The sequence below is a fragment of the Carlito syrichta genome, unplaced genomic scaffold (genome assembly GCF_000164805.1).
Source record: "Carlito syrichta isolate Samal-C Ts95f unplaced genomic scaffold, Tarsius_syrichta-2.0.1 Scaffold306762, whole genome shotgun sequence".
Taxonomy (NCBI): Eukaryota; Metazoa; Chordata; class Mammalia; order Primates; family Tarsiidae; genus Carlito; species Carlito syrichta.
In genome coordinates, this window is record NW_007250858.1 from 47,285 (window position 1) to 60,812 (window position 13,528).

Genomic DNA, 13,528 nt, shown 5'->3' on the forward strand with positions numbered 1-13,528 from the left:
ACTCTGACTGATAGGTATTGATTTTCTAGATTATTGTATTAAGAAGGATTCTGAGGCTGGATCTAGACTTATTGGGAAAAGGTGCCATCAGCAATATGCCGCGTCTGCCATAGATAATGCTGGGGAGAATCGGATAAAGGATGTGGAGACAGGGAGTATGGAAATGTTGCCACCAGAAGCCAGAACACAATGGTTCAGAACTTTCCTTGGCCTTTCAGTGGGTATCACAAGTCTGGTGACACACAGGTGCTTATTATCTGTCACTTTTATTACTTCTTTTGGGATATAAAGTCATTTCTAATTTTTTTGTATAAAAAAGTCACAAATTAATTGACATCATATGGAAAGGCTCTAACGGTCTGTAAAATACTGACATTGCAAGAATAAAGAATCAAAACCAGGAGGCCAAAACCTGGTCTAGAACTGACCAGCCGTGTGACCCCAGGCAAGCCCCTTGTCCCTGGACCTGTTTCCTTCTGCCAATGTCTGGCCTCAGAGACCAGCTGGCTACACCGAGTTGATCACTCCAGGTGTTTTCATCAGCAGATAAAGCATTTCTTGAGCATGTTTTATGTTCATGGTGGCTATCAATATAAAACCCATGTGGCCCTGACTTCAAAAGATGTCATGGAGCACTTCTGCAAATGCAGTGGGAATTCAAGGGAAGGAATGAGCCACATGGCCAAAAAAGCCAGGGTCGGCTTCATGGATGATGTGGAACAGGAGCCAGGCCAGGAAGGGTGGCTAGAACACAGGCAAGAAACAGGATGGAAGAGGCACGGAGGGCCAGCGGTCATGCCAGAGCACCCCATGGGGATGTGTGTGTCAGGAAATAAAAGCCTGAAGCTGGTTGGTGCAGCTGGCCATGGCCCAGAATGTCTGGAAAGCCAGCCTCTTTAGAGGAACTTAAGCATCACACTCTCAGCAAGAGAGCACCATACAGATTACTGAGTGATGGAGTGGCATAATGACAGGTCTAGTGGTCGAGGCATAGGTGAGATGAGAAAAGGAAAGGTCAAAGTCAGACTGAGAATTCAGACACACAACTTGAGGGTGTGGGCTGGGTAGAGACTGTGGGAGAGAGACAAGGTCATCCTACAGAGATAGCGAGCCGGGGTCACTCCAGTGACAGTTGAGGTGCTCTGACCTTGGGACTCTCTTTAATCCCATGTGTGAGGTTTTCCTAGGGGGTCATGAGGTTGGGTTATCAGCTTATTTGTGCTTATTGATGTCTCCCCCATGGAGTGAGCCAAAGACACTGAAGGAAACAAGATCTGGGCGAGTCTGTTGGCCAGCCAGTGAGTGAGCTGTGTGGGAAAAGAGAAGAGAAAGGTTAAAGCACTTACTGTGAGGACAAGTCTTGCTTGCTTCAAGGCTACAATGGCTCATACCTCACCATCTTAAAAAATAAAAAATTGGGCCTGGCACAGTGGCTCATGCCTGTAATCCTATCATTTTGGGAGGTGGGAGGACTGCTTGAGCCCAGGAGTTCAAGATCAACCTGGGCAACATAGTGAGACCTTGTCTCTACCAAAGATAAATTTTTTTAATTAGCCAGGCATGATGGTATGCACCTGAAGTCCTAGCTGCTCAGGAGGCTGAGACAGGAGGATCACCTGAGCCCAGGAGTTCGAGGCTGCAATGAGCCATGATCATGCCACTGCACTCCAGCCTGGGCAACAGAGGGAGACCTCAACTCAAAAACTCAATAAATAAGTAAAATTAAAAAATTAAAAGTTGGCTAACTGATCAAGAAGTTGAGGCTCTCAAGTAGCATCCCTTCAAGTGCCCAGCGGACCTAGCCTTCCTCTTTACATCATCCATTCTCAACCCACCTCCCCATCCAGACAGGAAAGCTCAGAAAGACGTTGTAGTTTTCCTGAGGGAGAGAAGGGAGCCACAGTTTTAAGAGAAATGGATTCTAGAATACCTAGTGAGACTATCACATTAAAAAACAGAGTCAAATCAATAGACCCAAAATCACATGCTCTGATGAGGAACAAACTTCAGTGATCAGAGCTTAGACTTCGAGACAAGAGACAGAACAGACCCATGTACTGTCTATTCTCAACTCTGCCAGTGGTTGTGTGGCCTCCGACAAGGGACTCCATTTCCCCAGGCCTCCGTTTCCAAACCTCTAAAATGAGAAGGCAGGACCAAATCACCTGAAAAGTCTTTTCTGGTTTTAACATTCAGTGCCTCTGAGAGTCCATGGAATGATCTTTGAAAGTTTCAGTTAAACAGAACTGCACAGAAAGAGACAATACCCCATTACCACCCACAAGCACTCACATGATAAATATAGGCTATAGTGCAGAGCCCAGCTTCCACGCAGAGAAACGCCTATCCACATTGTGGTCAAAGTGCCATCATGTAGTACTGACCGAAAAAAAATCAGGCCAGGCATGTTAGCGTGTGCCTGTAGTCCCAACTGCTTAGGAGGCTAAGGCAGGGAGATTGCCTGAGCCCAGGAGGTCGAGGCTGTGGTGAACTGTATTAGGCCACTGCCCTCCAGCCCGGGTAACAGAGTGAGACCCCAATTCAAAAAAAGAAGGAGGAGAAGAAAGAGAAGAGGAAAAAAGAAGGAGGAAGAGGAGGTCAAATTATATATGAGAAGGTCAAATTATATATGATGTATCACTTTAGAGAAAGTCATTCTGGCATTCTGACAGCTAGAACTGCCTTGTGGTGTGTGGGTGTGTCCACAAACAGCAAGTCAGAGAAGTAAGCAGCCCAGGGAGCTGGGGAGGGAAGATAAATGGCCTTGAGGGCAGCTTTCCCATGCTCCAAATTTGGGCACTGCCAGCGATGGATGCACAGCGTTGGTACACCCTCAGGAGAGGGTAAAACCTATTCAAAACCTGAGAAAGACAACTTGTAGAAAGTGTAAAGGGAGCTCACACCTGTAATCCCAGTGCTTTGGGAGGCCAAGGGGGGTGGAGCACTTGAGACCAGGAGCTTGTGTCAGCCTGGGCAACATAGCTAGACCTCATCTCTAGAAAAACTTTAAAAATTAGGTATAGCGGCACACTCCTGTAGTTTCAGCTACTTGGGAGATTGAGGCAGAGGGATTGCTTGAGACCAGGATTTTGAGACCAGCTTGGGCAACATAACCAGACTTCTTCTCTACAGAACTTAAAAAATTATCCAGGCATGTGGTGTGTGCCTGTAGTGCCAGCTACTAGGGAGGCTGAGGCAGGAGGACCGCTTGAGCCCAGGAGTTGGAGGCTACAGTGAGCCGTGATAGCACCTCTGCACTCCAACCTGGGCAACAAAGTGAGATCCTATCTCCAAACAAGCAAACAAAAAGAAAGTATAGGCTTGGACCCATTTGGATAAAGGCTGATTTTCAGGAAGGTGGACTAAATCATTCTTCCCCTTCTGAAAGATGCTATATGTGTGGTTTGGGCTTGTCTTCTTCCCCCCAAAGAAATAGTAACAAGCTTCAAAGTTTTATTGTGCTGGGAGGCTCTTCCAGGAAGTCTTTGTGACCACTGATATTTGTACAGTTGGCATTTTCTGTGCAGCAGGAGTCAGAGGCAGAAGCACTCCAGGGTCACTACTCCCGGAAGGAGTGCTCATGAACTTGTCACCACAGTGCGTAACTGTTCTTTCCTCCCCTGAGTCCTCAGGAAGAAAGCGTCCTTGGCCTCTTGCCTGTTAAAACACAGGACGGTGGCAAGCCCCAAGATCAGGGACCGTGCCCCAGCAATGATCCTGAACGGCTCTTGGGGGTGAAGCTACATGCTCAGAGACACCTAATAAGACTTGTTAGAGGAGGGGATGGTGGCAGGTCCCATGCCTGGCGGGCGCCCAGGAGCACCTAGGCTGCCAGGTTTACCCACAAGTTGTCGAGGACAAGCATGTGTCTGTCTCTGCAAGCACCAGGCCCTCCAAGCAGCTGGGTGGAGCCTGTGGGGTGAGAGTGCCTGAGCCCGGGCTCTCCAGCCAGAAGGATACTGGCACCATTTTCTACACGTGCCATGATGTTGTGGGGCGGAGGGGGTGGGGGTGGAGGCTAGGGTTGAGAAGAAAGAAAATGTGATTAAGGTCCTTAAGGAGTGCTTACAATTTACTCCCAGACTACAGAACGCCCCCCGCCCCAGACAGCTGAGGGCTTTGCGCCAGATGGAACGGATCTATGTAGTATCTTGTAGTATCTATGTAGTGACTAAAATAGGTCTTAGGGAGCCAGGTCTCCGTCTTCAATGGCCTGTTTTCTTCTCTCTCATCAACTAGGTTCTTCCAGCCACTCTTGTAAAACTTCTGGGTTTCTGGTCAGTGGGTCATAGATAGCCAACCACTTTATCACCACTGTAAACTTCCACTGTTTTATCCAAATAATGCTGGAAATAATCTGCCTTTACCCCGCAACTTCCAAAACCTTACACAACTCAGCTGTGACTGTTGTCATCCTGCAAAAGAGTTTCAGCTCTATTTTAATATCTATCAAACATCTAATATTTACCCTCAGATATAGTTCGTACCCTAAAACAGTGGCCCCCAACTTTTTTGGCATCAGGAATCAGTTTCATGGAAGATAATTTTTCCACAGATGGGGAGGGGATGCACAGTCACACCTCACTGCTCGTGTACATCTGTATTTGCAGCTACTCCTAACGCTAGCATCACCACCTCAGCTCCACCTCAGGTCATCAGGCATTCAATTCTCATAAGGAGCATGCAACCTAGATCCCTCGCATGTGCAGTTCACAGTAGGGTTCGCGCTCCTATGAAAATCTAATGCCGCCCTGAATCTAACAGGATGCAGAACTCACACGATCATGCCAGTGCGGGGAGCAGCTGTAAATACAGATGAAGTTTCTCTTGCTCACCTGCTGCTCACCTCCTGCTGTGCAACCCTGTTCCTAACAGGCCACAGATGGGTACCAGTCCATGGCCTGGGGATTGGGGATTTGTTCATTATCTCATTCAGAAATTAAAATGCATAGGTTAATCATCCCTCACTAATGTATTCAACAAGCACATCTGAGTGCCTATTGTATACCAGACTCCTCCCTGGTGCTGGGGTGTCAAGGTCAGTTGGTGTCATCCTGGCTGTCAGAGATATCATCATCCAGTAAAGATTACAGTCAGGAACACATGATTAACTCTCAGCAAGGTTAGAGTTGATGCAGGTAGGGGTAAAATGCCCCATGTGCCCTAGGATAAGGCACTCTCTCACCTGGAGTGTTGGGTGGAAGGTGAGGAGGGGATGGCCTGGTGCCATCACAGGGATGTGTCCTCACCAAGGGGGAAGCTGATGCATGAGCACTATGAAATTATTTTCCAGAGCATTTTGTAAGCATTGTCTCTTCTCCATAGTGACACAAGAAAGAAATGGTAAGCATCCCTCTGAGGGATCCGTCACCCTTTACAGGTTGGATTTGCAAGGTCAGTCCTACAGTGTCTGTATATTTCTTTCTGGAAGAATTTCATGCCCACCATTGAGGAAACTGTCCATTGATTATGTGACTTGCAAAGTCCCGAGCAGAAAGAAGTGAGGTTCCTGGTTCCCAGTCAGTGTTGTGCTGTCTTTCCTTCCACCACCCCTCATTTCTAGAACACCTGACAGGCACGTTCATAGTGTCCTAGAAACTGCCTCAACCCATGTGAGAGTCCTGAAAATGGGCCCCAGAGGCCATTAGCAAGTTGTTATCCCCTTCCCATTAAGTGTTTCCCCCGCCTTGGGAAGTTTGCTATTTTAACTCTATGAAGGGGGACTCAAAAAAACCAGAATTATCTCTTGGAGGGCAAGTTCCTTGTAACACACTTGGAATTTGTTCCTATGGATCAAACTGTCAACCAAAGTTTTTATCTGGAAGTTTTGAGAAAGTTGTGTCACTTCTTGTGGAAGAAACGTCCTGAGCTGTGGCAAATATGTGACTGGATCTTCCACCATGACAACGCACCTGCCCACACTGCACTAAGTGTTCAGCAGTTTTTGATCAAAAATGCATGACCCCCATGCCTCACCTTCCCTATTCACCCGATCTCACCCCAAGTGACTTTTTTTGTTTCCCCAAATTATAAAAGTCCTCAAAAAGAAACATTTTGCCAATGTGGAAGAGGTGAAATAAAAAACAGCAGAAGTACTAAAAGGCATCAAAATGGACGAGTTCAAAAATTGTAAAGAGCAGTGAAAAAAGGCATCTTGATAGGTGTATTACATCCAACAGAGGGTCTTTTGAAGATGACTGGAATTTAAACATGTAAGAATAAAAACACAATTCTGTATAGATACTTTTGCTGTTGCTGCTGTCGTTGTTTGTGGCTAGGCCATCAGGTCTAGGAACACATGGTACAGTCTCTGGGCACCAAACATGGGAGCAGAGGTCTCCACAGACACTTAGAGCTCTGCCAGAACCACCTCCTGCTCACCTGCCCAAGACCTAGCATCAGAAGCCCAGCTCTCTCTGCCTGTGTCACCGTAGTTGATGACTCTGGAAAAATCCTGGGGTATCTCAATAACCCACCATTTTCCAGTAGACGTTGTCTTGGTTTGCTCAACTTAAGTGCCATCTCTGTGTATATGAAGAATAGCACAGGTCAGTACATGGCATCTGGTACCCAGGACCAGGTCCCAGACTGAAAGGTGAGCTCCCGCCTGCACCCAACACGTCTGTGCCAGCCAGTCGAGTGCTACACTGAGAAAGAAAGAGCACTGAACTAACCCAAGTGCAATTGCAACTAACCATGTAGATTAATGAGCTGTGTGACTCAGGGGCACTGATACCCCTGGTCAAGGGAGGTAGACTGTGGTCGTGAAGCTCCCATCTGGTTCTGAGTTTATGAGGCTAACGTTGGAGCATGGCCATGCCACGAGGGTGGCTAGGGTCGTGACTCTTGGCTTATGGGGACCCAGAGGCGACCAGCTGGCAGGGGCACCTCCATCCTGGCAGGCATGTGCCAGGGCCAGCCCTATGGAAGGACGCTCACCTGGTCAGAGAATGCTGTGACACCCCGCAGTTTCCACCCTGCTTGAGCCCTGTCTGCAGACGTGTCCCAGGGCACATGGACATTCCAGGTGTACCTGAGGTGCAGACCCCAGAGGCACCACCCGGCCTCAAGGGTCATGGAGCGCTGCTGGCTGGTGAACAGGAAGCTGAGACAGCCATTGCTTGTCTGCCCTGGGCTGGAAGGGGGGATGAGCCATGTGTATCACTCTTTCTCCTTCCCTGATTATGCCCACCCACAGGCTCTCGATTGTTGGCCCTGCTACGTTCCGAGCCCTGCTGAGGTTGTTTCTGCAGGAGCCATGGAATGTAGACCAGTGCTCTCAAGCTTTGACGCACGCATGTCAGTTAGTCATGTTAAAATCCAATTCCCAGGCGGGCTCGGTGGCTCAGCCTGTAATCCCGCGCCTTTGGGAGGCTGAGGTGAGTGGATTGCCTGAGCCCGCGGGTTCGAGACCCACCTGGGCAACGAGACCTCATCTCTACAATAAATAAATAAATAAATCAACCAGGCGTGGTAGCGCATGCCTGTAATTCCGGCTACTGGGAAGGCTGAGGTAGAAGGATCGTCGGAGCCCAGCAGGCGAGGCTGCAGACGGGAGCGGCCACTGCACTCCAGTCTGGGCGACAGAGTGAGACTCCAACTCAAAAAAAAAAAATCCAATTCCCATTGATAGTCTGGGTGGGGGCCTGGGATTCTGAACTTCTGACAAGCTCCCTGGCAACATCCATGAAGGTGGCCCATGAGCCAGACTCTGAGTAGTCAAGATGAAGAGAAAGGGCTTGGGGCCGAGAGTCTCAGGGCTTTGTGTTTGTAGGATGCCACAAAACCATCCTGAGCCTCCACACTCGGCCTCCAGGCAGTAGCAAGGCCCATCCAGTCAGCTCACAGTCCTGTTGAAAGGGCCAAGGGATGGACAGTGGGAACCTTGGCTGTGATCCCAGGCTGTCATGGGGTCACCTGACACTGGTACGCTGGAACTCCAAGCGGGGCAGATTAGGGCCATGTACCTGAGGATCATAGAGTCTCCAGTTAACAGACCTAGAGGACCCAGGCACGTGCACTTCAACAAGCCACTGAGGCAACATGGGGCTGCGGGTTCTCATGCCACCCACCCAGGAGCCCCGTCCCAAGGGTAGGCATGTTCTGCCTCCCCACTGCCGGGACACTGGAGATAGTAAGGGACAGCAGAGGCCTCTTGCAGCTGACCACATGTTAGGACTCAGCTCTCAGCTCTCACAGATGGGACTTGGTCAACTTTTTTTTAATCTGTTGCCCAGGCTGGAGCACAATGGCACAGTCACAGCTCATCACAGCCTTTACCTGCTGTGCTCAGGTGATCCAAGGTGCTGGGACTACAGGCATGCACCACCACACCTGCCTAACTTTGTTTTTTGTTTGTTTGGTTTTGGTTTTGTGTTATAGAGAGACGAGTTCTCACTATGTTGCCTAGGCTGGTCTTGAACTCTTGGCCTCAAGTAATCCTCCTATCTCGGCTTCCCAAAATGCTGGGATCGCAGTTGTGAGCCACCATGCCTGGCCTTATTGCTGATTTTCTTTAAAATGTCTTGTAAAATGTTTAAAATATTCTGGGTGAAAAAATAAAAAAAATTTTTTTTAAACAAGTTCTTGCTATGTTGCCTAGCCTTGTCTCAAACTCTTCGGTTCAAGCAATCCTCCCGCCTCACCCTCCCAAACTGCTGGGATTACAGGCATGAGCCACCACGCCCAACCAGGGACTTGTCCAACTTTAATGCACACAGACATCACCAAGGGGGTGCTCTTCCTGAAATGCAGGTTCCAATTCTGTCCGTCTTGGATGAGATTTTACATTCCTAATCAGCTCCCAGAGGACACTGAGGCTACTGGGTCCCAGGACAGCACTTTGAGTAGCAAGAACCAGTATCAGTCATTCTCAGTCAAGACTGCACAATTAAGTCATCTTTTAAATACCACAGACATCACAAAGCTGTAATTTTTTTAACTGATCTGAGACAGGATGCAGGCATTTTTTTTTTTTAAGTGCTGGCTGTCTCCTGCTTGTGCAGGCCCTAAGTGAGTTTTGTTGGTGGTGGTGGTGGTGATGGTGGTTTTTTGTTTTGAGTTAGGGTCTCATTCCATTGGCCAGGCTACAGTGCAGAAGCACGATCATGGCTCATGGCAGCCTTGACCTCCTGGGCTCAAGCCATCCTTCTGCCTCAGTCTCCCAAGTACCTGGGACTACAGGCACATGTCACACACACACCATAATTTTGTTTGATTTTTGTGGAGACAAAGTCTCACTATGCTGCCCAGGCTGGCCATGAACTCCTGGGATCAAGCAATCCTCCTGCCTCGGCCTCCCCAAGTGTCACAATTACAGGCATGAGCTTCTGCACCCCACAAGTAAGTGGGTCTTAGAGGGCTCCTCACTGGAGAAACAAGGTAGGCTGGCTCCCCACCACTCGACAGGAATGTCTTGGGTGACCTTGGGGAGAGGAGGTAGAGTTTCCTGGGCGGATGGAGTAGCTGGGTGATCCACACAGGGATGGAGGCCTCACTATTCCCGCTTGGCTTCACTGCAAGCGCTCCCCCTTCCAGCTTCTGGGGGTGCTCTTCCCATCTCTGCTTGGCTCTCTGGGTTGTGAACCGGGTGGGATACTGACCTGTCTCATTTTGCCCTGGCCAGGCGGCGGTGGGGAGCAGCTTCCCGACCCGAAGGCCGAGGAGGGCTCAGAGGCCACACTCCCCAGACGCAAGAGCGTGTTTCACATCGAGTGGTCGTCCATTCGGAGGCGGAGCAAAGGTGTGCGCATCCCCGCCCCCACCCCGGCACACGGGCCCCAAGGTCTGGTCCCTGTAAGATAGGGACAACCACAGTACCAACATCTCGGTACGAGGAGACCCTCAGGAGTCAGGTTTGTGCTTCTCAAACCTGACCTTGGACCAAAGCTGCAGTCCCGTGTGTGTACACCCCTGGGTTGGGGGAGATGACCTGGGAGGGGCAGTGGCTTCTGGGGCCTCAGTTTGGCTGCACATTGGAGGCACCTGAGACCCATCCCAGAGACTCTGACTCAGTTCACCTGGGGAGCAGCTGGGGGAAGGAGGAAGAGCAGCAGGATCTTTTAAAGCCCTCCATGAGATTCTTTTTTTTGAGTTGGGGTCTCGTTCTGTCACCCAGGCTGGAGTGCAGTGGCATAATCACAGCTCATCGCAGCCTGGATCTCCTGGGCTTGGGCAACCCTCCCACCTCAGCCTCCGAGTAGCTGGGACGACAGGCATGTGTCACCACGCTCAGCTAATTTTTTTAATTTTTGTAGAAATGAGGTCTTGCTATGTTGCCCAGGCTGGTCTTGAATTTCTGGGCTCAAGCAACCCTTCCACCTTGGCCCCCAAAAGTGCTGGGATAACAGGCATGAGTTACCGTGCCTGGCCTCTTAAGAGATTCTAATTTGCACCAAATCAAAACCCATGGGTCCTGGAGGCCAGATATGAAAAGTTCTCACCTGTAGAGATGGTGGGTGCCCAAGGATGAAGGGAAGGCACCTTGGAGGGGAAGGAGCTCCCAGGGGCCAGGAGGGGCCATAGACCCCAAAAGCTGACCAGGTGAGAATGCTAAAAACTCAGCTATGGGAGCTGAGACCAGGTGGTGGAAGAGGGAGGCTGGGGAGACCTTTCAACCTGCTGCCAGACTGAGCGGCCTTGTGAGGAGCCAGGACAGAGGCGGGATCTAGTCTCATCCCCACCCCCAGGAAGGTCATGCAGCTGGCCAGGGCCACGGCCAGGAGTGAACAGACACCCGGGCCAGGCCCTCTCAGCAAATCACACTGTTCCTTTAGATGCATCAGTGGCGTTCTTCCTCCAGTTCTTCTGGGTCTCATCACTTCACACCTGGAGTCTGGGAAACACATGGTGGACATCAAGGTCCCCTCAGTCTAGAAATGTGTCTTTGGCCCAGGCTCGCTGTGAAAGGGGGCACAGCTTGCCTCAAAGGGTTAGCGTCCCCCCTCTACCAGCATCCTCTTATGATAGGGGCTGGGTGAGGAGGGTGGATCAGAGAACCCCTCAGGAACCGGGAGGTGGGAGTTGGCTGGACTCACCCAGCACTGGCAGGTAGAGGGGACCTCAGACCAGCAATGGGGCAATCAGATGTCACACGCCAGTCCCAAGTTCAAGGGACACTCCCCACCCTGTGCTTCCTTTCCTAAAGCTCCCAGAATTAATCTGTCTCACACTTGGCCACGAGAGGGCACCAAAGCACCAAGGCCCCAACTTCCCGGGGCCTGAAACATGCAGAAAACTCCAGAAAGGGGTTGTCGCTAAAAACGAGTGACCTGTAAGAATAAAAAACGTTCCTAGAATCATGCTACAAAAGTTTTCTAGAATTACAAGGCCATACGAAACTCTGTCGAGTGATTACATGCATACTTCGTGTCCTCGTCCAACCAGCAGTTGCTACTAAAATGCCTTAAAAAAATAAAAGCCTAGGACAGCCTGCATTCAGCCATGTGGAGAGTCATGGCCAAGTTCAAACACATATCTTGCCTGGTTCAGGCAGCTTAACACTCTGAGGAGGACGTGACGGGCTTCAACAGCCTCTACGTGTCCTTGTAAACCTACGAGTTCTCCATGTGGTATAGGAGAAAGAGCCCTGGACTCAGGGATTGCATGCAAGTCACATCCCTCCAGGGTCGCTGTTTACTCATCTAAAAAACGGACAGCCTGGACTCAAGCATGGCATCTTAATTGAGGGTCAGTGGCATCCCTGAGCCCCCGACATTCCTTATCAGATGCCCTGTTTACATGAAGATGTGTGTGTCTTTCCCCAAAGGGGGGCACAAATGGGCCCCTGACCATGAAAGGATTAAGGGGCCTTCTCATTGCCAGCCTCCAGGCCTCTGTGCCTCCTCAGAAGAGGAGGAAGTACCAAATAGTCCAACGCCAGCCTCACAAGGATTGAGCTGCCCCGCACAGGGTCGCAGCACCTGACTAACCATGTGCTTTCCTCCCAACTCCAGTGTTTGGAAAAGGCGAACACCAGGAGAGACAGGCCAAAGACCCGTTTCCCTACCAGTACCGGAGGCCCACGGTTGAGCTGCTTGTGAGTACTAAGCGTCCAAGTCAGGGACAGGGCCCTGTGGTGACAGCCTCTGGCAGACCAGGGTGCCAGGATCTGTCAGAGGTGTTCTCTGATGTAGGCAAACTTCTCTTGAATTCGTATTTTGAGAAGCATAATCACCTGAGATTTTTTTAAATGTCTATTTTTCCCAGGGTCTTCTGGAAGCTTTCATATTCTGTTTTATTTGAATTATTTAGTATCAGACTTCTTCTAAATCCAGCATCCAGGCATTTAGCAAATAAGCTGGAGCTGGTATCCAAAAACAGAATCTTTACAAGTTCCAGTCCACACCTTTATGTTTATAGACTTTTTTTTTTTTTTTTTTGAGTCAGGGTCTTACTCTGTCACCCAGGCTGGAGTGCAGTGGCACAATCACAGTTAACCTCAGCCTTAGCCTCTGGGCTCAGGCGATCCTCCCACCTCAGCCTTCTGAGTAGCTGGGACTACAGGTGCATGCCACCATGCCTGGCTAATTTTTAAAGTTTTTTCTTAGAGATGAAGTCTTACTAGGTTGCCTTGGCTGGTCTCAAGCTCCTGAGCCTAAGCAATTCTCCTGCCCCGGCCTCCCAAAATGCTGGGATGACAGCATGGGCCACCATGCCCAGCCAGACAGTTAAATTTTAAGCCCTAGGCATGCTGGGGAGAAAGGATTTCTTCTGAAAAGAGTATAGTATAGTAGCAGTACATTTGTTAAAAAGACTCTAAACATCTGTAGTTAAATCTCAATTCTACCATTTGACCTTGACCTCTGCCAGCGAGACTCTCTGCCAGCCCCATGCCCGCGTTCTTACCCACAGAATGAGAACAGAGATGTCTCTGGTTGGACCTCACACAGTTGATCACATTAAACAAGGGGACATGTCAAACAAAATGAGAGATATTCGAATCTACAGAAGCAGGGAGATGCCTCGATTGCAGTTGAACCAAACACCAATTGAAAACCTTAGTTGGATCCCCAAGTGGCCACAGATGTAACTTCTCTGTGTGACAGCCACAGGCCATGAGAGGTTCTCACCCGTCTCTCATCCTGCACAGGATCCAGATACCATGGAGGAAAGCTCGGAGATCAAAGTGGAAACCAAGATCTCCCGGACCTCCTGGGTCCAGAGCTCCCTGGCAGCCGGAGGGAAGAGGGTCAGCAAAGCCCTCAGCTACATCACGGGAGAGATGAAGGAGTGTGGGGAGGTGCTCAAAGGTAAGGCCCATGGGAACTGACCCTGACCCTGACCCTGATCCCAGAGTCACCTCCATCCCCAGGAAGCACATTGCATGGGGACCCCTGTGGACTCTATGGAGCTCTATCTCTACTATCTTTGGAGAAGCCAGGAGTCCTGCTGTCATGACAGACATGGTCTCTGGGGATGTAAACACTATCATGGGAGCATGTGGCCTCTCCCTTCTGACTGTGACAGTTCTCTCTCAAGTACCCAGGGTACTGCAGATAGTTTCACATTGAGGTTCTGGAGCCGGTGT

The 13,528-nt window shown here is 49.9% G+C and overlaps 1 protein-coding gene across 1 annotated transcript in view; it reads left to right on the plus strand.

The window, feature by feature from the left end:
- Nucleotides 1–13,528, plus strand: part of LOC103265695 (urea transporter 2) — a 61,079-nt gene that overhangs the window by 31,027 nt on the left and 16,524 nt on the right. The window contains exons 13-15 of the mRNA XM_021715161.1: nt 9,626–9,742; nt 11,955–12,037; nt 13,091–13,250. Coding sequence (XP_021570836.1) covers nt 9,626–9,742; nt 11,955–12,037; nt 13,091–13,250 — 360 coding nt within the window. The remainder of the gene's footprint in view (nt 1–9,625; nt 9,743–11,954; nt 12,038–13,090; nt 13,251–13,528) is intronic.